Source organism: Melospiza georgiana, chromosome 5 (assembly GCF_028018845.1).
Source record: "Melospiza georgiana isolate bMelGeo1 chromosome 5, bMelGeo1.pri, whole genome shotgun sequence".
Taxonomy (NCBI): Eukaryota; Metazoa; Chordata; class Aves; order Passeriformes; family Passerellidae; genus Melospiza; species Melospiza georgiana.
Window position 1 is genome coordinate 56,933,758 of NC_080434.1, and position 26,296 is coordinate 56,960,053.

Here is a 26,296-nt window from a genome sequence, read left to right on the forward strand (position 1 = left end):
TGAAATGTTTAAAAAATGTTTGTTGGTCTCAGAGGCTCTTTGCTAACTGAGAGTCATCATTACTGTCTCATCATGTGCTTCACCCATCATGAGAAAGGAAGTGCCTAGTATTAATACAAGTTTCTCATTACTTCTCTCTCTTGCCATTGCAACACACTTCTCTTAGTTTGGTTGGGTTTTTTTATTTTTCCTCTGTTATTTCTCAGGTGCTCTCCATTAGGAGGGAGAAATGCCTCATTTTTTAAACAGCCTTTCATTTTCAGGAGCTCCTGATGCTACACCAATGCACCACTGCCCATTCCCACAGTGGAACAGGAAGGAGTCATTGGTGTGGCTGTGTACTCCCTGCTGTTCATAAGTAACCTAGCAAACTAGCATTATTGCCAAACTGGTTTTAATATTGACATTATTTCCTTGCCAAGTCACATTGATAAACTGAGCTTCAGCAGTGAGCATTGAGTAGTTTGGGTTTGTTCCATCTGCAGTCTGCCAGGTTGGATTCATGAGCAGCAGGTGTTCTACATGCTCCACACAGTGTGTCAGCTGCCAGGAGCCCCTGACTCAGAGTGAAGATCTGGGATGTGCTTTGTGAGTATTTTGTCTGTGGGCAACATTTTCTGGATGTGCAGAGTGAAGTCACCCAGACTATTTCAGCACAGGACTTGTCTAAACCAAGGTGTAAAATCTTCTTTAAGGAATATATTGTGAAAGGTGAGTGACTGCATTCAGAATTCCTATGCTGACAGTTGCTTGTCTTTTCTTTTAAAGATAAAACAATCAAATTGTGGAAAATTACTGAAAGAGATAAGAGACCGGAGGGGTACAACTTAAAAGATGAAGAAGGAAAGCTTAAAGATCTTTCTACAGTAACATCACTGCAGGTAAGCTTCTGTCCATGTCCAAAATTCAGTTGTTTCTGTATGAAAAAAGGCAGTGCTAAGTCAGTAAAAGATTTAAATATGTACCCAATGCTAAGTATTTATATGATAATTCTAACTGAAGCTTTAGCTAACTGCTAACTGTATTGAATCTGTCACATATTTACAAGTCCCAAATCCTTTAAGATATACTGACCAAAATAAGTATTTTTGAGAGTTCATGTTGGTTTTATTTTTCCTGATAAAATTCTCTTATTGTGACTTAATGTGCTTTCATAAAAGGTTCTTTAACCTCTTGTGCTGGAAGCATTTTATTTGTAGTTAATTTTGAACAGTTAATTTGCCACATTCAGAGCAACTGAGTTAAAGACAGTACACCAAATTTCAGTTTTATCTTTTTTCTGTTTTATCAAATAATTATTTTAAGAGTGGGATTTGCAGTAGTCTGTGCTCTGGTAAACTTGAGATTCTGCATTGCTGAAAAGATGCAATAATGAAACTCGTATAAGCATATGTGATCATAGAATTATTCAGTTTGGAAAGACTGTTGAGATCAAGTCCAGCCATGAACCCAGCACTGCCAGACTCAGTAAACCATGTCCCCAGGTGTCACTTCTACACATCTTTTAAATACCTCCAGGTGTGCTGACTCAATCACTTCCCTGGGCAGCCCCTTCCAGTGCTTGACAAAAATTTCAGTGAACAAATCTTTCCTAATATCCAATTATAATACAATAATCAATATAATCCAATTATAATACAATAACCTTCCCAGTGCAACTAAAAGCCATTTCCTTTTCTCCTGTCACTTGTTTCTTGGAGAGGAGACCCATTATCCACATGTTAATGTAGATTTTTGCTCTCAGACTTTTTTGGCTGAATTCACTCCAGATGTTTTGTCAAAGGAAGTGGCTGAAGGTTAGAACTGGAAGTCTGTGTTGTATAAACACTAGAATGTCTTCATTATTGAAAACAAAACAACCCTACAAGTCTGTTGGGAAAAAAAGCTTCCAAAATGTAAAATATGACTACATTAATGGAATATTTATCTATTCTGTATGAATAGGCAAACAAAACTATTCCAGATTGCTTATAGTATGAGAATTCCCTGAGAACTCAGCATCCTCTTGAGGGGAAGAGGAGGGACAGGCCCTGATCTCTTCTCTGGGGTGACAGTGACAGGACCCCAGGGAATTGCCTGAAGTTATGTCAGGGGAGGTTTAGGTTGGATATTAGCAAAAGATTCTTCACCCAGAGGGTGGTTGGGCACTGGAACAGCTCCCCAGGGAAGGGATCACAGCACCAAGCCTGGCAGAGTTCAAGAAACATTTGGATTCTGCTCTCAGGCACATGGTGTGACTCTTGGAGATGGTGCTGTTCAGGGAGCTGAACTCTGGGATCCATGTGAGTCCATTCCAACTTGACATATTCTGTGATTCTGTAATTCAAAGGTTGAGTTTTGTTCTGTTCCTTTAGTAGAAAGTGAAACTCAAATGTTTCAAACTCAAACTCTGTGTTCCTCTTTTAGATTACCTTGTGGGTTGATGTATGATTGTTTCTGATGCATGTTCAAAAACATGGAATAGTCCCAGTCGTGGCCCACAGCTTTACAGTGATTAATGCTTTATTGATAAGGAAAAAATTGTGTCTACTTGTTGAAGCATGACTTTGAAGTGACACACAGAGAAGTAACAAGGGCACATTGACAAGTGATGATCTATGATATTGGCTTTTCAGGGGTACATGTGTATGTACAGTATGTCATGTTGGCTTTGCTTTGCAAGCCTTTATTTATTATGTTTCTCTGAGATTACAGCCTTTTTACCATGTGAGTTTTTGGAAAGAGAAACATCAAGTAGCAAAACAAATAGAATTAAGTGATTCACAACTAAGGGCAAACCCTTTAGCAAAAGGAAAATATAAGTGCTTCACTGCCTGCCAGAGCCTCTGCAGATGTGGGACAGTAGCTCATACAGTGGGACTGAGCGCTTCTGTGGCAGCTGACAATCCCTCCCTTCCACAGTCCAGGTTTCCATCACTCTGCCTCTGGTCTCTCTCTTCTTCCTTGGTAGGGAAGGCCTTGCCCAGCAGTTGATCCATGGGGAAGTTCAGCTGTGTACACTGTCAAGAAGTTTTATAATATCACAGTCTTTGAATGCTTTCTTTCTATTGGAATTCTCATCATCCCAGCAAAACAGTATTTCAGGTCTTACTCTCTTTCTGGTTTGTGTTTTGTGGTTTTTTGGCAGGTGCCTGTATTGAAACCCATGGATTTGATGGTAGAAGTCACTCCCAGGAGAATCTTTGCTAATGGTCACACCTATCATGTCAACTCAATATCTGTCAACAGTGACTGTGAGACGTACATGTCAGCGGATGATCTCAGGATTAACCTCTGGCATTTAGCCATCACAGACAGGAGCTTCAGTATCCTTCATTCTGATTCCTTGCTCAGTGTTCATGTTATTAGTGGGCTTAAGAGGACTATTTAAAAATATTTTTTCTGCGGGTTTTAAAATACACCTTTACTTACCAGAATCCCTGCAGTATTTGTAACAGAAAATGCTGAGATATTGTAAGAGACAGCTAAGAGATTGAAAAAATCAGGGAATTTTATATAAAAAGTAATGGTGTTGTTCAAAGACATTTAAATAAGAAACAGATGCCAGCTGAATGGTAACTATCCACCTGACTATAATACTCTGTACTGTCATATCCTGAAGACATTTGATGCTGAGATACTGCACCTTGCTTTGCTGCAAGGTCAGTCCTTATCCTGTCCCTGCCCCCCATTCTCCATCATCCTGCTTCCCAGAGCCCTAATGCCCAAGATGCACAGTTTGGGGGTGAGGCTCAGCTGCTTTGGGTGAGTTGTGTCTGTGATTAATGCAGGCATTGATGTTTTGAGTGCTGGTGTTGTCCTGAAAGCTCTGTTGTGGAGTCATTCTGGCCATCTGTCAGGCTGCCCCTTGCACTAAAACTAGGTGGCTTGTAGGGGGAGCAAAAGAGAATGTAGCCAAGAAAAGTGATTCTGTGTTTTGCAGAACATAAATAGACTGGTAAGAAGAGAAATAGGTTATGGGGCCAGGTCAGAATGTTGTATTCCTTTGGTGATTTCTTTTTGAGCGTATCAAAAAGGAGCTAGAAGAGTATGTCTCTGTGGGTTTATATGAGGGACTATTAGATGTCAAAGTGAAGTTGTCCTGTTGGGGTAGATTTCCTCAGAGGAGGCACCAATGTGATGGAGTCTTCTCCCTGTCTCTGGTGATTGTATTTCTTCCTTTGTAGGCCAGGTCATCTTTGAAATTTAACCCATACTTTGCTAATGTCACAGGAAACAATGATCTTTAAATCAAACAACATTTGATGTCCTTAAAGAATTACTTTTGCAGGGTCAAGTGACAGGTGCCCTTACCCTGGGAATTGCATATCTGAATATCTCCTCAATTTGTTTCCAGACTCATACTGTTTTTCTGTCCTTCACCTGTGTAGATTAAGCAAGCTTAATAGGTTCTCTCTTTAATATGACTGTATATTTAGGAACAATTTATATGTGGTACTTCAAAGCCCAGCTATGTCTGCCTTGATATCCAAGCAACTGTACTTCCATTCTTCAGTAAGACATATCATAATGATTTAATTTGATTATTTGCCAGCACAGCTATTTGGAATAGCAGTGTGGCTCTGACAGTGGCCTCCTCCCAGCAGCTTCACCCTCCAGACTTCTCTCTGTCCAGGACACTTTTCCATGTGACTCTGCTCTGTGTCCTCCTCTTCTGTGTGTCCTCCTCTTCCAAGGCAGAGCAGTGGTCAGACCAAGCACAGTAACCCCTGTATGCCTTTGTGTGACCACCAGATCACATTCCAGAGTGCTTATGCAAGATAAGGCTTTGCCTTTGGCAAGTCCTTTTGTTGTATTAAAGCTATTTAATAATCTATGGATTGCCAAGACAAATGTTCCTGAAAAGTTTTGAAAACCAAGTAAATAGTTGTTATTATAGTTCATGAGGACAACATGAATTTTTAGTGTCATTAGTGCCACACTAAGAAAGAAATAGCAGTAAATGAATAGCTGTGTGGACTTTGTTTCAAGCATTAGCCCACTCCTGTGGTTGAGTATTTAGTGATAAAATGTCTTTGAAGATTTCTGATTGATTCATTGATTTAGGTCTTAAAACATGATAAAGTTTATAATGACACACTCATTTTCTGAGTATGTTCTAAGAATGGCCATGAGAGGGAAGTTAAGAGTGTGTTTTAGAGTTTTAGGATAGGACAATTTTCCTGTGTCTGAGACAGTGGCTTTGGGATACTTGGATTTCTGTCTTGGACTGGGATATAAATATTGCTGGTTCTTTTCCACTTAATGAAAATCTGTGAGGACTGTGATGAGAGAGTTCAAGCAGTGACAGGAGATAACACAAGGTAATGGGATAATCAATTCTAGGGGCAAAATGTTCCTGCTAAGGTGCCCATGGTGGCAGCAGGTTGGCTTTTGTGGCTGGATACCTGTATGAATTCAGGAGAGTAGGCTGAGTTACAGAGCCTGTACCCACTGCTGTTGGGTTTGACTGAGTTTTGACTGGTTTTGACTGAGTACAGACAGTATAAGCTGCACCTGTCTGTACTCAGTTGTCAAAACCAGGTCATCAGGCAGATTACTTTTACCTAATTCTTTGATAAACAGAATTTTTGACATGGGTATTCCAAGAAAAGATGAGATAGTTACAGAATATTGCTCATATTGGAGAATTAACTGGGAGGCCATGATAACTGAAAGAATGGGATAAGTTAAATGTACATCAGTCTCCTGACAGGGATCTTTTTGTCCATACAGAACCCTGCACATCTTGTAAAATTGCAGGGATGTGTTTTTCCCTGGATAAGATCTGTCCCTGAAACTGAATTTCTGTCCTACAGAAAAACAACTTATATAAAAATCTCCTGGAAGTAGATGAATTTCTGGTAAAATCAGTGTGTGTGCCAGTTACAAGTAAGACTAGACATATTAAGGTGGAAAATTCTGCCAAACAAACAGTTTAAATTATAAATGAATGTTGCTGGGCTTGGTGCCTTCTGTAACACATTTACAGGGATAGGCAGGAGGAGGCTGAGGCTGCTTTAAAAATGCTTCTTTCACATCTTTTTACTGAATGCAAATGGGAAATGAAGCATCTTGCTGTTTTACATTCAAGGCTTGATTCCTTGAAATGCATGTTTAAAACAATAAATAGAAAACATTTTGGTTTGAAGTGGATTTTGTTAATAAGGGATCTGGCAGGGATGAGTATTTGTCTTTCAATTTTCCCTCAGAGGCAGCCCTGCTGCGTATAATGACCTCCAATCTGTTTACCCAAGAGGCTGGTTGTGACAATGACACAAACAAGAAATACAGTGGGAGAGTTTCTGGACATTCACTTCATGTCTGAACATCTTTACAAGCTGCACGAGAAATGCTGGAGAAAGACAGAATCAGCAACAGTGTGTTTAGGTATTTTACTAGTAAAATACTTTGCCCTGTGGAATTTAATTTGAGAACAGCTTGGTTATAAGCATCATTTTAACAGTTTTACAAATCACTGATGATTTTTCATTTCTTTGAAAATACAGAACAATGGAGATCTTAAAGTAATTATCTTTCTGTAGTCTCTGGGAAAATATTTTAAATCAGCTTTGCAGACTTTGACCAGAATATTTACCTTAGGTAAAGCCTTAGACAGATAAAATACAACTGGTACTTTTCTGGTTTGCTTTTGTATTAGTGTAAGCACTAACTGGGGTGAAAAGCAGACAAAGTGAGTTTATGCTGTGCCTATGTAAATTTAATGAGGAGTATGCAAGACTTCTGTACATTGCTGCCCACTTGCAAATTGCAAACAGATCTGCTCAGTATTGTTTGGGCAGGAGGAGACAAGGGAGAGGAGGAGGTGAGAGAAAAGGAAGGGAGAAGTAAATAATTGCACATACTAGGATTTTCTTCAGTAAAAGGTTTCGTTGTGGAGAGTGAGTCAGTGACATTAATTGTGGGTGATATTCTGCACTGGCAAAGGAGTAAGGTAAGGGTTGCTGTATTTGTTAATGTTTAGTCTGAAATGGTTTAGCAGTGTTGCCCATAGCTTAAGTCTTTAGATAATCATCTTGGGTGAAATGAATGAGAAAAAAGGACTGCCAGGAGCATACTGATAAGGCTTACTTGCCATTAGCAGCAATCTTTGGACTATCTAGCTGCACTAAATATTCTTTATGAGAATGTATTTGGATTGCTCACAGAACTATGTAGCTCATAGCACTTGAACTCCCTTCATTTCCTGGTAGCACTGTTTCACTCTGGAGGCTGTCATGGCATTGCTATGGAAACAACATTGCTGTTTCCAGCATGTGCTCATCTTGAGACTCATCTTGACTAAAATACTCATTTCTCAGTCAGATCAATATAGTCCAGGGTTATCCTGTTTTAATAAAAAATTCCTTCTTCTGTGTCCCAAAAGGGTTAAGCTAATTAGCAAAACACCATAGGGCCTTCTTGCAGTCTAATGTATTCTGGTATTTGAGGCATATCTTGGATAGTCAGTTTGTTAGGCACCATATCTTGGGAAAATGAATTTACTTAAGAAGTAAACAACAGGAAAAAAGTAGAAAAAAATAAAATAACTTGGTACATTGATGGAGACCAAGTTTGTGGCAGCCTACTGTTCATTTGAATGTAGTGCATGTATAGGGCAAATACAGAGCTCTGGGAGCAGCCTAGCCTGGGGGAAATAGCCAGCCTTACAAAATCCCTGTCCCTGCCTCAGTGCTAAGTATGTGAAAGCTAAACTGAAGCAGATCTGCAGCATTGTCTTGTGTTTTTTGGAGGAAGTTTACACCCTTGAGTGAGATAAGGCTGTTTGTGTAAAAATGCCTGAGTGAGGATGACTGTGCACAAGCTCTGTGCACTTTCTGTGCTCTCAGAAGTGTGTCTGCACTGTGTGAGAAACTGCTGCCACCCCCACCCACTGCACTGTTTGGGAGATGGCAGACCTTATTCTCTTTGGAGAGCTCTGTCTAAGCCATGTTAGCACTTCCTATTCTGTCAAGAAGAGTGTGTCAGTCTCTGTCAGGTATTTAAAAAGTGAATATTATACCTTGGAGTCATATTCCAGCTGAGTTGCTACTAGCAATGTTTGAGTAGCTTCTCCTCAAAATTGTGTTCTTCTTTTGTTATTTACTTCCTAGAGTCCCTCCCTCTCCCACATGCACTGTGTGTCTCTCTCTCTGGTAAAGGAGAATGAAGATGCCTGCAAAGCTAAAATCGGGTCTGTAAGTTAGAAGATTGCAGAGGTACAATGTACACTGATCTCATGGTTTTGAGAGCTCTCTGATTCTAACTCTTGAGAAAGAATTGCTTTGCCTTTCTCATTAAAACACTCGTATGTGAACAACTGAGGAGGGGAAAAAAGCTTTTTCAATGATCTGATTAGATTCTGGGTTGATGGGATTCCCTTGCTAGACTCCACTTTTTCAGAACAGAATACTGTCTAGTAAAAGAGTCTTCTACTAAGAGTTGGCAGTGGCACACCCAAAGATTTTCATATCTGACTTGTAGTTCTTAAGCCTTGTAGACCCTTGTCTTTCCCAAGAATTTTCCATTTATGTTACTCTTATCTGAAGCAATGGAAAAGTTTTTCATGGGAAAAATTACTGTAGTAGAGGGAAATTGATTGTGACCCATTTAGCGACAATTCACAGTCTATTTCAGCTTGTTTTGAAGTGATCTGATTCTCAAAGCTCCGCAAAATGGCAGGTTCCATCGATTTGCCTTTTAATTTTCTGGGTTTGAGATCTTTTCAGCTTATGAAAAATAAATTATTTTGAAATTGACCATGAAACTACAGATACCATATCACTTGGTAACTTGAGGATCATTTACACTGGTGTAGTTCAGTAATAACTTTTGTTAAGATGTAATTAATAGATTAGCAGCAGGTGCTGTGGTTCTTATATAGGTTTTATTCCTAATGCTTGTTATTTCTGTGTCAGCAAAGGTATGTATGAAGGGCACCAGGTCATAGATCATATACTGAGGCTTAGGATAGGCACAAACTCCAACATAAAGCTCCATAAAGTGCTGCTGATGGGACCACAACAAAGTGCTGTATAGATATGTATTAAGGGTGCTTAAAGGAATTCTTGAAATAATGAAAAATAGCCCCTTATTTTTGGAAAGATTATTTTAATTAAGTAAGCAGAAAGCATAAGCAATTCAGATCATCTCCAGAACTGGACACAGCACTCCAGTTGGAGTCTGACCAGAGTGGAGTAGAGGGGCAGGATCCCCTCCCTTGGCCTGCTGCCCACACTGCTTTGGGTGCAGCCAGGGCACAGTTGGTGTCTGGGCTGTGAGTGCATCCAGCCTCTCATCCAGCAGCATCCCCAAGTCCTTCTCACAGGGCTGCTCTTGATCCCTTCATCCCCCAGCCTGAGTTGGTACCAGGGCTTGCCCTGACCCAGGTGCAGCAACTTGTCCTTGGTACTGTTGAACCTCATGAGATTCTTTTGGCCCCACTTCTTGAGCTTGTCCAGGTCTCTCTGGAAGTCCTTGGTGTGTGTTTTTATCTGCATGTTAGGAAAAATGCAGTAGGGATTCTTTTATTAAAATCAGACAAGGAATCTTTTTAGTGTCAGTCTAGGGGTGAAATTAGTAAATAAGTGATGGTGATAGGTAAATAGTATTTGTAAATGTAAGTTGTCATCTTCTCTCAACTGCAGAGAATCCCAATAGTAAATGAAGCCTTTCATGAACTCTCAAAAGACTAATTTGTAAGAAAAATTCTGTGTGTCCCCAGTGCAAAGTACCAAGAGAGAACTGCATTTCTAGGATCACTTAAACAACTTTGCCTAGTAGGCACTAACGTAGATACAGCTTCTGAAAAAGGCACTGAATTGTCTTCTGCTTCTGTTGAGGTAAAGCTACATCCAGTTCAGATAAAAAATTATTTCTGATGTAGTCATCATTATTTAGAATATCTTAATTGAGTACAGCTTTTAAGCTTTTCAGAGTAAGAAAAATGGCATGTTTATATGTGAGCTCATGCAAATTGCAGTCTTTATCACTAGCTGTGTAATTCAAATACTAGCTAATAATTACAGCATTGAGGCTGTGTGAATGGGCACTATAATCTGCACCTTGCAGATTATTTGTTTTCAAGAAGTCCAGAGAAGTCTCAGCATCTTTTCAGAAATCTCTTAAGGATCTCTAAGTTCATATTTAGGGAGCTCTGAAAACCATGACTAAATCTGCAGAAGTAGTCTTTCAATAAGTTTGGTTTTGCTTCTTGCCAGAGGACACTTTGTGATCCCTGTCAGAAACAATTGCTTTTAACTATTCTGATTACCTTAAATTGACTCCTATCTTAGGAATTTGCCTGTCAGCCAGTCAGAGGGAATTTGATGACAGAGCATGACTGATGGCCAAAGGAGCAATATCAGAGCTAGTTAAGCAGGATCTTAGCACTGAATCCCTGAGTGAGATCCTCCTGGCCATGCAGCTGAAATGTGCATTGCAGTGAGAGCAAACAGTGCATGGCCTGAGTATGTGATACCAGTGCTATCAGGGCAGGGGATGGCATTATGGAAATATTCCCTAGCTAGCCATCCTCCAGAATAAATAAATTGGAGTAGTTGAATCTGGCTGTGAAAAACCAATTACAGCTGAGGCCTTTGCATTCTTGGCAATGACCAGTCTGTTCCTTTTTCCACAGTTGCTTTTAAGGAAGTTAATTTAAGGTGATTTGAGCATAGCTATACCCTTGTGATAATTACTGCACTGTAGATTTATTGTTTAATAGAAATATGAATTTGTTAATCAGAATACATCATTTTCTTAGTTATCACTCCTGTCCATACACAACTTGAGGTATGTGATTACGTTATTCTTTTAATGGATTTTTTTATCTAGCCCTCTGTCTTCTCTAATGCAGTTGTCCCCAAATAGACACCCATACCTGTGATTTCATTTCTGCAGAGGTAAGGAAAAACATAGCCTGAGGCATTAGAATAATCTTGGTCTTTGAAAATGTATAGTGAATTGTAAAAAGGAAAAAGAAAATTGACTGGAGTTGTAGCAAATGATAGAGAATAGTGTGAAATTCTGAGCCTGTAAAAACCATTTCAGAATTCCTTAATAGTGCATTAAAGAACACAATTGAGATTTCACTGAATTCATGTGTTTGTAGAGCAATCTAGGAAATGTGACTCTAGGAGATACTTAAAATTTTACAATAGGTGCAAAGATATCTTCTCACAGATCTCCACAGAGCCAACTGATTTCCAGTGTAATAGGGACAATAGCAAACAAGTTACCATTTTGTATCAGGAATGGTCTCTAAAATATCATTATCTCAACCTTTCTCAGGTTTATTGGTGTGGAAGACAGAAAGAGCATATAATAGAGCTGAAATGAATGTTAGCATCAACTACAGAATTTCCTTTTTCAGCAAAGAAATTTCAGGTGTTATCCAGAATCTGAGATCCTTAGCAGAGAGGGATTTGGGAACTATGTCAAAGAATATTAAATTACAGATAAAGGGTCACTTCATGGAACTGATCCTCATCTAAGCAGCACTCCTATTTTAGTGTAATGTGACTGCAGTCAGTGAAGTTATTCTTGTAGAAATCGGTAACAGGATTCAGTCCAAGATTTATTGTCTTTACTAATTTTATTTCTTCAGCTGATGAGTTTTAATCAGTGTGTTGTCATTGTAGAAGCTTTTAAATTGCATGCTTCTGTTTCCCTCTGGATTAATTTCTCATTGAAGCTTTTTGAAAATGAGCCATTCTCTGTTGTCACAGGTGCAGTCGGTGTATCCAACTTGAAAAACATGTATTATGAATTTATTGAAAGTTAGACAAAAAACCCCATTTACACAGTTCTAGGTACAATTATATGAAAAGATAATGTATAAATAATTTAATCAGCTCTGCCAGAGGGGAGAATTCTCTTAAATGAGTCTAATTATTCTAATTCCCATGTGAGTTTGGACTTGAAATTAACCTTGCAAAGCTCAGTCTTTCTCAGAGTATTAACATAAAAAAAGAAGAAACTATAACTTGTTTTGCTCATTAGCTAAAAAAAAATTTTAGCTTGAAGAATACTCATACAAAGATGTCACAAAAATTCTCATGGGATCATCTCAGGTATTGTGTCAAGCCTGAAGTCTGTACCTGTGTGAGCTGCCAGAACATGAGACACTGGAAGCTTTTCTCACTTTTAAAAGAGCTGGGACACTCTCATTAATGCACACATTACTTCATTTTGTGTTGTAATAATACACATTGGTAAGGACTGCATGTGGAATTGCAGTGGTTTGCACCTTTGGAATAGAAATGCTCTGTAAATCAAGGCCATATAAACTTTCACAAAGGTATAGCACCAGTCTTAAGAGTAAGTTGATTTTGATGTGTTGGCATACTGCATGCTGATGGGCATTTTTGAAAATCCTTTCAAGTGAATTGAGTGACCAGCTAATAAGTCCTGCCACCAGATTTTATTCAGGTATCTTTTGCAATGCAGTATAGGTGATTTGAATGTAAATTTTATTAGTGTTTCAAAGTAGCTATTTTTTCAGAAGTATCTGGCTATTTTTGAAGATAGTTTTATTTCACTACTTCCATAAGAAACATGCAGAGAAGGGGAGAGATTTATGCTCTAAAGGACACTTGTAGGTAGCTAAAGTTTGCAAAAATGTATAATTTGTTACTCAAATTGAAAAATCAGTAAAAATATGGAATTTCTCCAGCCTAGTGTGATACAAATACTACTGTATTAGGGTTTTCTGAAATGTATATGAAAGAATAAGTTGCATATTGTGAAAGAAAAGTCGCCACCAAAGTGTTCTAAAAAGTCTATACCCTCCAGCTGGAATTTTTGTGTCTGCTTTTCTTTAAGAGACAGATCTTCCTCAGCTGCATGGGATTTTAGTAATTAACAAGTAGAAATTTCTTGATAGGAATTATGTATTAGCACATAGGTTATTCACAAAAAAAAAAAAAAGAAATAAAAAAAAGAAGAAGAAAAGAAAGACATTTCATCTCTTATTTCCAAGTTATGTGGGAAAAAATCCCTGGCTATTTTTAAGATGGAATGTGGAGAATTTTATATGTCATATTTCTCTGTACTACCAGGGATTCTATTCAGTAAACTAAGTAGATCCCTCTCAGTTTTCTGTTAATGTGTTCCAGGAAAGGTTTGTGAACAATGAGATTATACTGCTTTTGTTTATAAGTTATCCTTGCCTTATTAACGTTGAATCACTCTTTTCTTGGAACCTTTGCCAGTGTGTAGTACACGATCCCACTTAACCACACCACGTAGAACAGCACTGCCTAGGAGGAGCTCAGCTCAGGGACTTCATAGTGCTCTTCCATTAATAATTTATTTGTACCTGAGGCCCTTCGGTATTTGTGTTCCAAGTGTAACATCAAGCGTGCCACAGTAGTTTCAGACAAATCATAATCAATTAATATGCAAATATATGAACTAAATATGACTTTGTAATCTTTCAGTGACTGTCTGCAGGTGTGTATTTATGAAGGCAGGTCTTCCTCTGCTGATTCATCCACTTAACTTTTCTTTCAGCTGTGTATACGCAGATAATGATGTCGTTGCTCTTGAAAATTTCAATCTGCATATGGTTTTTGCTAAAGCAGGCATGTGACTGTGTTTACAGTTGAAAATGTGGGTGCTCTTTTCAAACAAAAAGCCAAAAATTCCATTCCTAAATAAATTAAAGTTTTCAATTATCTACTTCTAAATTCATTATTCTCTGAGTAAATCACTGGTTGCAATGTGTAGGAACAGGCCTATCTATGATAAAGTTTGGATGTGACCTGCACCATTTAAAGTGGTCTCTTTCCTAGCAGTGCTACTCTACAATTCTCTGCTTGCAACACTTGGTCAAATGTTCCAGCTACTCCATAGGCAGTTTCTCTTATATAGTAGAGTAGTTTTTCTGCAACTTGCGTACTGCAAAATCTGATGTTTACTGAATTTATGGCAGTAAAAGCAATTTCCTAAAATTTACTAAGTACACATAAAAGATGTTGATTCTTTTTTCAAGTAATATTTGTGTAATGGAGATTCAGGGTTTTCTTGCTGCTGTCTCTTTTTATCCTACCAAGATAACAGGAGTGCAAAGTAATTCTGATTTTGCAAAGATCAGAGTGAGGTCTCCCAAATTCAGAATGAGTCTTCAGACCAGCATGCATTCTGGGAGAAAGTTGCAAAAGACAAATGTAATAATGAGAATAATAATAACCTCTCAAAACCAATGAATCAAGAAGAGAACTGAGGGAATACTGCCATGACTGGACAGCTGCAGGTAGGGAGGAGAGAGCCACTAGATCAGAATCCAGTCTTGCTGGCTCTTAACCTTTGCCAAGCCTTTGCCACTTCCTGCCTCAGTTTAATTTTCTGTAAAACATTAGCACTAATACTGACTCTACTTTGCTTTAAGCCTAATGAAGGGAAGATGTTTCTAGTACTACTTTGAATTTCTTGCTATATATCTCCAGTTCCAAATGAAACTTGAATTCCACAAGTTTCAGCTTTGGCTCAGAAGTTGGATATTTAGGTTACATTCCTGAACAACTGTTGTCCCATCATCCTGAGACTCTCTGGTTTCTATCAGCTGCCAGATAAATCAGTAACATCTTGGTTCCTAAACACGTAGAAAGGGTCTGAGTGTTCACCTTTGTGATCCTCATTTGTTGTAAGTGTTATGGTGTTAGAAGGCAGAAAGAGAGAGCAAAACAGGCATGACTGTGGCTGAGCATTGCATACTAGACTGTGAGGAGACGTGGGCCATCCTGTACTGACAGTGGTGTGCTGAGGGTAAATGTGAGGCCATTGCCCAGGAAGCATCATTCCAGCATGGAGACCTCTTGTTACCCACACTGGATAAAAGTGCACTGCCAATAATACAGGAGGATGCACTGAATATATCATCCTGTCTCTGGATGAACTGAATCTCAACCTCTTGTTTAGCTAACACGGCTAAATTCTCTTTTGTGGCTAGTTCTAGCTGAATGGGTGGAAAGTTTATTGCTACTGCAGCCTTTTGCTATGACCATGACTTTCCTTCTTCTGCTAACAGCTCTTTCTCTACTAGCTTAGCCTGTAATCCTTGACTTAAGAAACCTCAGAACTCCACAGAACTGTGTTAACATTACTTAATCTCTTCTTTGTATGCTCTTTGTACGTGTTCTTTGTGTTGTGAGCAGTCCCTATACTTTGTGTTTGCACAGCACCTGACATAATTGGCTATGGTTTGGCCTTCCACATAGAGCTAACAAGCCCCATAGTGGTTTTTACTCTTTCTGTATCTCATAATCCTGATATGAGGAAAACTACAGAAGCCTTTCTACTATTGTAATGGCACTGTCAGAAAGCCTTTGATAAAGACATTTTATTTCCAGACAAAATCAAGTCCTTTAAATTGGTATTTTCAGCAAGTCACCACCATTGTTAGACTGTTACCAAAGTTCCCAACTGCAGTATGATGTCTGAAGAATCACTGTTATAAATACCACAGAGTTAAAAATAGAATTAGGCGGACATTGCACAACTTAGTATGGATTGATATCTTACATTAACAAGTATTAGGTTCAAGTCAGCTGGGAGGAGCACACACTTATGCAGTTCATGCTTTTGTGGTCCAGAACAGTCAAATGATACAGAAAATGTAATTGCAATTCTCTGGGCTTCTAATAAAACCCATATAGTACATGCTTTTAGTGGAGCACTGGGCAAATGCTGTGCAATGAAAAACATTGGCACTGTGGCTGTTAGGAATACTTGGAATATAAATACTCTCTTTGCCTAAGGTAAAACACTGGAATCTGAAGAAAAGTCACATCTATTAACCTATTGACAGTTCATTTCTGATCCCCTGACTCCTGGACAATAGGCCTGAAGTACGGAGCTGGGGAAGCTGGACCCTATCCAGTGCTGTCCGTACTGCCAAGTGATGCCTGTTGTAGAATTGTCATTCAACAGTGAAAACATACAGTGTATCTGTAAGAAATGGGAAGAAAGGAGTGAGTTGATGGTTATTTAAAAGTTAGGGCTTGGTTCTTTTGTTGATAATAAGATTGATGTAGTCACATCATGATGTTGTCAAGCACACTGAGGCCTAACATACCCAGCCTGGAAGAAAGCTGGAGCCATTTGGAATTTTTTGTGTAGGAATGTTATAACCATCATGTAGGAAGTGTAAAACTGGGAGAGCTTGATTTGTAGGCATCACGGTTCCCTCCTTGTAATGAAAATAGTGTGCACTAAATGACTTGCAGGGGAAACCACTCAGAGAAATGCTTGTATTAAAAGTGTAGAGCCTCTGCAGCACCACAGTAATCAATTACTCTAAACTCAAGCCCTGGCAGCTTCCATGAATTGCTATTGATTTCAACTGCTAGTCAGTGAATCTTTCTCAGGCTAGGCAGAAATGTAGGTGTGAGATGCAGACAAAATTAGTAACCTGAACAAACCTCTGTGGAAAACACTGGGAACTGCCAGGTTTGGTAAGATATGCTAAGCTGAAGGTTATTTTTTGAAAGTGCTTAAATTTGCAAAAACCTAAGTCCCACGCAGGGATAAAAATGAAGTGTCACATCAGCATATATTGAAATAAGAAAGATGAGAATTTTGTTTTTCTTGTGAAGTTATTATGGAAAATTTTGTCTGGCTTTTTAAAGAAAGCCTCTCCTCCTCCATTGCAGTTGAATAAAGGGGGAAGGGGGGCAGGTAATTTTTTTTTCTCAAGCCTTCTTCTGACCATTGAAACAATTTCTTTCCTGCAGTTAACACACAAGTAATTTAAAAATTATTCCAAAATAGTGGTAGAAGATTTAATCCTTTATATGCCATAGCTTGTGAGCTACAAATATGTTCTCTACAAAATTCAGTTTCTTGTAGAATTCCTTGATGGTTTGAAGAAGATGGAGCAGCTATTTCTTTATGCATACTGTTCACTTCAAAGGGAATTTAATCTGTTTTGAGGAGGCTTCTATGTTTCCATTATCATACAAGAAAACTTATTCTGGGACCTTTTTTGCTCAGCAGGAACTCTGTGTATTTTCCATATTCTTATTATACATGTTTTGGCATGAGCATAAAGCAGGCATACTCATTTATATTCCAGCTGATCAAGAGTAGAAGTCTGATTAATATGAATTTTGGATCAAGGTGAGGGTCAACTTTGTAACCTTCAATAAAAGAAACTTTCTGGAGTGACTTCTCCCAGAGGGGAATATTTCTGTTAGATCAGTGGCCCAGAGGCAATGGAACAAATTTCCTTCCTCCTGTTATCCTCATTTTGCTATCAGCTTCACAGCAGCAGCATACAATGCTGGATTAGAACTAAACATACCACAAACTGAATCGTGTACTCAGATCACATTCCTCACACTGCATATCATTGCAGGTTGTTAATCATGCCTTTCCTTATGCTCTTTCCTTTCTCCTCTCTTAGAGTTTTTCTTCCCTCCCCCTCCTCCTTCCCTCAGATCTTTCCCTAAAGCCTCCTTGCAGCCAGGCCCTGCCCTGCTCACTCTCCTTTGTTATACTTCTGTTCTTGAATATTTTGGGGAAGGCAGCTCAGACAAAGTAAAGGCTGCATTGCCTTAGAGTAGCTTTGTTGCCTTTCCCAAAATTCCCTTTCTTGATCTTGTAGTTCTACTAACCCAGCTGCGAGAACATCATCTCTCACCGTTGTAGTTGTTGAGTGTATTCAACATTTTCTTTCCATTTATTTATTTTATTTCCATTTATTTTTATTTTCATTTATACCACCTTTTATTTCCATTTTGCTGTGGACAGCATCTATAAAGTCTGCTGGCATCTTCACAGCTTTATCCTGTTCTATGGAGCCAAGCAGTGGAGGACATGGTATATAAGATAGCAAATAGTTAAGGGGGAAGGACCTGTTCTCTTTTTTGCAAGCAAGAAGATAATTTCCATTCCTTCTTTGAATGTTAATGAATTAAAAGACTGCCAGTGCATTCTAGCCCATCACTGGTAAGGTGCAAGTTCAGCCTTCCCTTAGTGCAAGTATCTGCCATGGATCAAAATGTCTTGTTCTTGTCAAGCATGTGTGGGAGTCAAAGCAATATGAACATGTTTTTCATTTTCTTAGGGGAAATTTCTACCCTGCTAAGGCACAGAAACACTGACTTTTTTAGGACGACAGAATTCTATCTAAGCACTCTGCCAATGGTGAACTGAACTCTCTGTTCTTTCTGTCTCAGATGCCTTTGGTCCTAGGTGTTTTCTGCATTCTCTGAAAATGAAACAGATCACATGTGGTATAGCCAGAGTCAGATGTGATTGGTATTTCAGAGGTGAGTGCAGTGGGGGAGAATGACAGAGCCCCACTCAAGACAGCCCTCCACAAGATCTGACTGCAGGGGAAGGCAGCAGTGTAGGAGACAACTACAGGTTTGTGCTATTACCATAGTTTTCTCTTTAGCAGTGGAATTTTCATTTAATCAGTTTCTGCCAGATTCCCTCTGTTTCATGCTTTTCAAGTTCACCAAAGGCCCTGTTTCTGAAGCACACTGTCTGGTCCAGTTTTTTTTTTTTTTTTATTATTATTTTTTCGTGCCGTGCAATGCTGTGCTTAAAAGGAAGACAAGACACACAAAAGGAAGATAGAAACTAGAAATGAGAAATGTCTCATGGGAGATGCTTGCCCTTACCATTTCATGCTAGTTTAAATACAGTTCCCACACAGCACATGTCAAGCTGTACTTGATTGTTTTCAAATAGATGGCAAAAATCATGAGAGGAGGAAAATGTTCTTTTGTGTAACATATTCTTCTTTTGATATATTGGGTTCTGTAGCTGTCAAAACAAAGGCTGTTTTTCCATCTATTATTACAAATGCATTTGGGGTAAATCTCATCTGCAACTCTCTAGTCCCTTGGTTGTTTACTTCAATATATTGTTACTGTTTTAATTTTTCTAAATGTAGTGGAATGATGAATTTTCATTTTTGCTATGGTCCTCAGTAGGCAAATGAGATTCTTTCTCAGTGGAGATTTAGATCATGTCTGGAAATGCAGTATGTTATAAGTATTTTTTGCTTTTCTGGCAGGAGGATCGAATATTTAATTTCATTATTCGTTATAGGTTTATTCATTTTACACAATGAAAGGAAATTCATCAATAGTGTCTTCAGCATCCAGAAAAATGATACTTACCATGACTGTTTCATATACTCCATTTATATTTTATATCTTTCTCATCACTCAGCAATTATTCATCTCTCTGTTGAGAGGTAGAATTCTTCTATTGAGTAACCATAATTTCTCTGAACTCCACAAAGCAATTCAATCCCTGAAAGCAACTGCTTTTACTTAAAGGTGTTTCTTGAGACAAATTCACCAAATACACATAACTGAATAAAGATTATTTTTTTTTGTTAATTTTCAGGATTATTTAGTGATGCTTTATAAAATAGCTAAATCAATGCTTCTAAATCTTAACATTCATTACACTTTTATTAATCATGATGGATTCTTGGAGATGGATGCAAATGTGATAGTACAAGTAAGTAGGAATGCAGTTAAAATGCAGCATTAATTCATTCCCAGTTGTTATTAAATGTCACAAGATATTACTAGTTTTGCTGATATTTTCCTTTCTAAACCACATGGGGAAAAAATGAAGAAAAAGCCCAAAACCACAACAGTGTGATATATGCGCAGTCATCAAGATAATTATCTCTGAATCTTTCATACTATTTCACTGTAGTGAAATTCCAGACCTATATTTTTGGGAAAGATCAAAGTATGGTGTGTTAAGGTTGTGATGGACTGTATCCCATTCCCACAGAAATCAATCAAAGGTCTTTGATTGGTCTTCCATTTGGGAAGTGGTCACAGTGGGAACAGAAAGAGGCTTAGTACCATGATATATGATTTCTCTCACCATCAATAAAACAGATTTTTTCATTTATCTTATCCTCTGAGATATTTAAATTTTGAACATCAGCTGATTCAAATTTTATGTTCAGGGAATGCAGGCACTGAGATGATTTGTGTTTAGGGCTCTGCCCTGGGACTCAGTTAGATCTGGGTTTGTTCTGTCATGCATTTCCCAAGTGATCTTATGCAAATCCTTTACTGCTTCTCGCACAAACTCATCAGTAAACCAGGGTAATGTTACTCTTCCTGTTCGAAGGATTTGTTAACATTTGGATGGCTTATCTGCAGCAGACTGCTGAGGGCCATGTGAAAATGCACAATCTTATTTAAATGTACTGCTTTACATATATATATATATATATCCATCTTTCATTTTATGCTTGTGTATCTATTGCTTTCTTCCAGCCCCCTAATGACACTTTTACTTTATTTTCTCTGTAAGCAATCTTTCACAGACTGGTCTTTTCCTCCAAACATGGGCTCAGTGTAAGTCCTGGGCTTTAAGGTAGGTAATGTGTACAAGTGGATATGTAAGTGTTGGAGAGGCACCACGTGAGTTACAGCTCATGTGGATAATTTTTGGTGATCCAGCTGACAAGTTTCTGCTTGGGAAACTGGATATTTTATATATTTTTCTTCCAGATGATGTTCACTTAAATGATTCAGGTGTACAATTCTCAAGTCACAGAAATTTGTCCTGATTTTGGTAGTGGATGTCATTTACATAAAAAACACAAGAATGCCATTTCAGATACTACTTTGTAAATATTCAAATAGCTTACCTAATACTGCACATGTTTTTTCTAAAGGAAATTTTATTAGTATATATTCACCCAAAATTATTTGCATAAATACTTCTGTGTTTGCCACACCTACCTTTGCAAAAAAAAAAAAAAAAAATAAGGCACCTTTTTTTTTGGAGGGGGATCTTTTACCTTAATCTGCTTGTATTTTTAACTTAAGTTGCATAATCATAAAAGCCAGTGAGCCTGACTGGAGTGAGCAGATCTGATTTGTGCATTGTTCCCTCTCAATCAGCATTATCTGGGGTAGAGCACTGGTTTCAGTAACAAGTACAGGAGATATAGCTACCTGTTCTCTATTAGCTTCAATGAAGAATTGAAGTGAGATTTCTATATCCCTGCAACGCTGTTTCTTTAATGTCTTTGCACAGCATGGGTAAATGGTGACCTGCTAATGGCATCTGCAGTAAAACTCTGCAGACTTTGAGTTTTACATTGCTCTTTGTGTTTGTATTAAGTGGGTCAGATATGGAAACTGAAAACTTTACTACTACCAAAAAATTGAGTATATCTTTAAAAGCATTATGTGTGTATACATTTGCATGCTTCCGTCAAGTAAGAGTTATGGTTTACCTGCATTTTTCTTGATGAAACTACCATTCAGACATTGTAGATATAAAGCCAGCCAATATGGAGGACCTGACAGAAGTGATTACAGCCTCTGAGTTCCATCCCCACCACTGCAACCTCTTTGTCTACAGCAGCAGCAAAGGATCCCTGAGACTCTGCGACATGAGGGCATCAGCCCTCTGTGACAAACATTCCAAGCGTAAGTCCTGGCTCCACTGAGCCCCAGATGTCATTAAACTCTAACATTAAAGTCTTATTCACACACAGCACATAGATGGGTGCATACCCCAGTGTATTAGTTTCTTACTTGCAGGCAAAAGAAAAAGAAAATAGCATAAAGAAGAATTTTTTTCACCTGTGTAAGTATTAGCTATGAACTTGGTAACAGTTGTGTCTGTGACTGGTTGCCCTTACAGTTCTTATTGCAGGGATCAGTGAAGAACCCAGAACTCTAATAAAATAAAGAGAATTCCTAACAAATGAAGGAGGATGAGGGAGTATTAAGTAGATGATCATGCTGGTTTGAATACACAAGTACTCTTCTCAGTGCTAGAGCAAGTAAATTTTGATTGTCAGACTGCCTTCAAATTTTGAATCCATTTTCTGAATTAGGAAATCTCGGTATCCTTCCTAAAAATGTAGTCTCACATTCCCTATATGTAGTTTTTCAACATTACATCTGGAAAAACTCAGAGTAAATGCAATAAGTAAACAGGATGTGGTAGGGAAGGGAGGAAGGAGGGGAAGAAAAAAATTGTGTTGGTACAGAAATTGTCATCCATCCTACATGATATTATGTAGCCTAGGTGAACCACCAAATCAGGATAGTTCATATCTGAAATGTACATAAGCAAAAGGAAGTAAAATTTTAAAATATGTGACTATCTTTGTACTCAAAGTAAAACTTGAAGAAGAATGCATGTTTATATTGTCTTACTACCAGCTCTTTGGGGTCTAAAGATGACAGACTGTGGTTCTTCCCACCAGTAATCTGGCAAGCCCGGGCACTTTGCCCTGTGCAAACCACCTGTTTGTTCCTAATCTCCTGAGGCTGACAATGCCCAGACAAAGGAATCATGTGGTGGTTGGTGAGAGGCTGAAAACCTCATGAATGAGCTGGGGTGGCTCTGCTTTAGCCACCTTCAGGACGAGGGCTCTTCCAGGACACCTCCATCTCACAGAACTGGGTCATCAGCCTCTTTTGCCATGCTGAAACATTGGAAGGAAATTCAAGAGAAATTCTTTTAGTACCAGAGCACATGAGAGGTTTTATGCCATTCAGTGCCTACTTGAACCTAAGATAGCAGATCTTATTAGTAGGGGCAAGAGGGGAGGAAAAAGTATGCAAAGATTTGAATGAGACATAAGTGGTGCACAGATTTCATATATATGCTGTTTTAAAACTGAAGTGAATTTAGTAAAAAGCATACGACTAGGCCTTTTGAGTGCAAGGAGAAATGCACATGCTCAGAACCTCTTAGGATGTGGTGTGCAATTATAAAAAAATAACCTTCAAGGACAATTTCCCAAGCAGAGAAGTGCTTTACCTTTGTTAGCTGTATCTCTTGTACTTGTAGTGGGAATTCAATACCATGAAGTGAAATGTTAGCATGACACAGTCTGACACAATGCTGTGAGTTATCCTGTCCCCCTTAATTGTTTTGTTCTGTAATACTTCCATTTCTTCCTGCTAATAAGGCCTCCATGGCCCTGTAACTCAATGCCAAATGCCAATCAGAACTTATTATAGCCACAATACAGCAACACTGGATTAAAGAAGGCATTTTATGTCAGAGGGGAGTGCAAGGTCTAATGGTCATTGATTAAACCCCATTTTCCAGATCTATGAGTTAGAAAATAGCCATTTAATGTAGCATTGCTGCATTGAAGTCGAGTCAAGCTCATCGAGAATCTGAGTGGGTACAGTACAAAATTGATACAGCAACGGTAGAACTTCCAAAGTGTTAAAGGGAGCAGGCCCATGTACTGCTGATTGGAGTGGTTTCAGTATAGCTCTCAGAGACAAGAAAAGTGAATTATGTACAGCCCATAGCAGCCAAAAAGGATATGTCCAAAAACAGCCTGCAAAATCAAGTTATTTGCATGATTGTCTCTCTGGTACCTTGACTGTGCATCTTATTCTTCTTTACAGTTGCTAAATTTACAGCTGGTGCATATGCATGATCAGTACCCTGCTCTCCTAGCTTGCCTTGTCTTTCAGTCCTTCCCCATAAATTGCTTCCTTTTTCAAACAAAACACCACAACTGGAGTCTCAGTAAACCCTCACAATGTGCCATACATCCCTGCTTTCTCAGCACAGTCTAGTAGTGTGCTGTATTTCAGATGCTGTTCCAAGATTGTAATGGATGTACACATTCTTAGGGATAAAAGATGCAATGTAACACTTAACAAAAACACCTGGATAATGACATATGTTGTGAACTTTTTCATTTGCTCCTTTTCCCTTTATTTATTCAAATCTCTGTAGCTCTCACAAAGTCCATTGCAGCTCTGGGGGGAGAGCCCTTCCATTTGTACAGGTTTAGAGTGCCATGAATAATTACTGTGCCATACTGTAAAAAATAAATTACATGTTAATGTCCGTAGTGTAAGTTAACCATCACAGGATGTTAATATATTATAATGTCATGAAGATTTCTGGTTTTCTGAGCTTAGTGGCAGAATCTCTCTTTTCTGCATTAGTGACAGCAGCACGACAAGGCTTTCCTTATAAATCCTCGTGACTTTGACATGGACAAGATGAGACTACTTCCATATGTACTCATCCTTGATGCCTATGCTGAGATTTAATAGCAAACTGCCAATTTGTGTGATGAGTTGTAATGGGAGGATATCTGTCCCTTAAAAAAATTATCTCAGACCACCAAATCTGTTTATAAGGCAGTGAAAAAATACCAGGTCAGTAGCTGAATTTTAAATGGTCATTGAGATTCAGATAAGGTGTGATAAAATGTGTTGTGTCTCTAATAGACTACCTGAAACTCCTTCTTATAACAGCTCTGTAACAGATTGTGCAGTGCTGAGTGAGGATCACAAGAAAATCTTACATAGTTATTGGAAATGTTTATCAGGGGAAAGACCACTCTGTAACCCCAGAGCAGGTACATACATAATGCTGTTCCCTGTTATTGTCAGACTTTGCAAGTAGTGGGAGAGGATGCCACCAAAAATGCTCTGGAGAGGAGGTGCCAAAGAGATGAATGTCCCTGCTTGTTTAGCGTATTAGAGGAGTGGGACTGAGGAAGGTGTTCTTGCAGCCCACAGTGTTATAGGTAAAGATTAAAATTATGAAAGTCAGACTCAAGCAGCAGCAGATAGGGAATTAATTTAAATAATATGGAACCTTTCACGTGAATAGTGTACTTGCCAAAGCATCCAAAGATTGCCTTTGAGATGTCATCAGGCAACATGCATGGCAGTGCAGTGTAGAAAAATGGCAGTATATGGAAATCAGTGTCAGCAGCAAAAGTACTGTTGTTAGAGCAGTCAGCTGGGAACATTGAAGAAATAAAAGAATTAACCCCCACCTCAAATTCCATAAATTTTTATGCAAGGGGTTTAGGTGTCAAGGAAGGAAAGCATATGAATACTGTTGCAGTAAGATCATCCTGACTGAAAATATACTTACAGCAGCATTTGTTCCGTTAACGAATAGTTGCTAATTTGGTTTTTAATTTTTTATGGCTAATATTATGTTCAGAGATCCTCATAAATGTGCATGGAGTTAATATCATTCTTCCAAACAGCTGGTAGGCTAGATGGGTACATATGGCTGTTTCAACAAATCATGCAATAAAGCAGTCAGCTGAAGAAAACTGAGCATGTGAAGTCGGAAAAAAAATTAAGTGCTTTTTCAGTAGTTCATCAGAATTATTAAAACTATCATTAAATGGTAAATACAAACTGTATAGTTATGCAATATGGAAATTTAAGCCACTCAAGAGTATAACTCCTATTGATATTTCATGTAATAGCCTTAACATCTTAAAGTCATTGCGTACTTCAGAAGCTGTAGTAATTTATTTAAATTCTGTATGTTGCTTTAAGGGTTTTTTAGTATTCATTTCTTAATACGTATTTGTAGACTAAAACCCTATTTCTAATTATCCATTACCCATGTGTAAAGTGTACAGCAAAATACTTCAAGGAAAGAGGAGCTGCAGTTTCAAGTTTATTGCTCTGTGTGCTACAGTGACCTTAAAACCACAAACTTTGGGATTGTATAGCATTAGCCTCTGTCACCATGAGTTGGTGCTTTCTCACCTCCAGACAGACTTGTCAGGCTGGTGTCCCCTGGGTCTGTAGCAGGAGCCGTTCAGAGCCCTGCTCCCTGTGAGCACAGGAGGGTTTGTAGGTGTCAGGCAATGCCAACCCATCTTCCCTGAGCAGAGCAGAGCTCTCAGCTGGTGCGTCCCAACCGATGGGCTGGACAAGCAGGATCTTAAAAGTGTAAAATGGTTTCCAGGTTTGGTTTGTGACTCAGAGATGCCACCCAAAGATGAAGAGGGTGGTTTTTCCATTGAGAGTCCTTTTCCACATTTTTATTTGAAATCCAGGCCTGAAAGAAGTGCCAGTCTTTCCCCAAGGATAAATGCCACTGTCCTGTCAGTCAGGGATGTAATTCAGTTGGGTTATCTGCTGGGCTTTTTTGAAATTACCTTTGATTTTAAAGAATTCAGAATCATGGAAACAGCCAAGACACAAATCAAGGATAATCTACTTAACCATGTTGAATTTTTAAAATTAAATTAGTTATATTTACCAGTTGTTTAAAGCAGGTTGGAATTTCAGAGACAAGACACCTTTCAGACCTCTGACTGAATATGGATTATCTTTCATTTGCAACAGAGAACAACCAGATGCACAAAAAAGCCTGTGACAGACCATCCCTGCTGGATTTGCTAATTAATATTGACCTTTCCAAATGAATGATGCTTATTGTCTGGCTGAAAAAGAGACAACTTGTTTTTCTTCTGTGTGAGCTTTACATCTAAAAGACGCTTTTAATTTCTGCATCTGGTCTCATGTCAGGTCTCATGTCATCTGAGAGAGAGACAGTC

General features: G+C 38.5%; 1 protein-coding gene across 7 annotated transcripts in view; it reads left to right on the top strand.

The window, feature by feature from the left end:
- Positions 1–26,296, top strand: part of PPP2R2C (protein phosphatase 2 regulatory subunit Bgamma) — a 131,836-nt gene that overhangs the window by 82,824 nt on the left and 22,716 nt on the right. For all 7 annotated transcript variants that reach the window (XM_058023982.1, XM_058023984.1, XM_058023988.1 and 4 more), the window contains 3 exons: positions 769–881; positions 3,128–3,305; positions 21,249–21,413. In XM_058023982.1, coding sequence (XP_057879965.1) covers positions 769–881; positions 3,128–3,305; positions 21,249–21,413 — 456 coding nt within the window. The remainder of the gene's footprint in view (positions 1–768; positions 882–3,127; positions 3,306–21,248; positions 21,414–26,296) is intronic.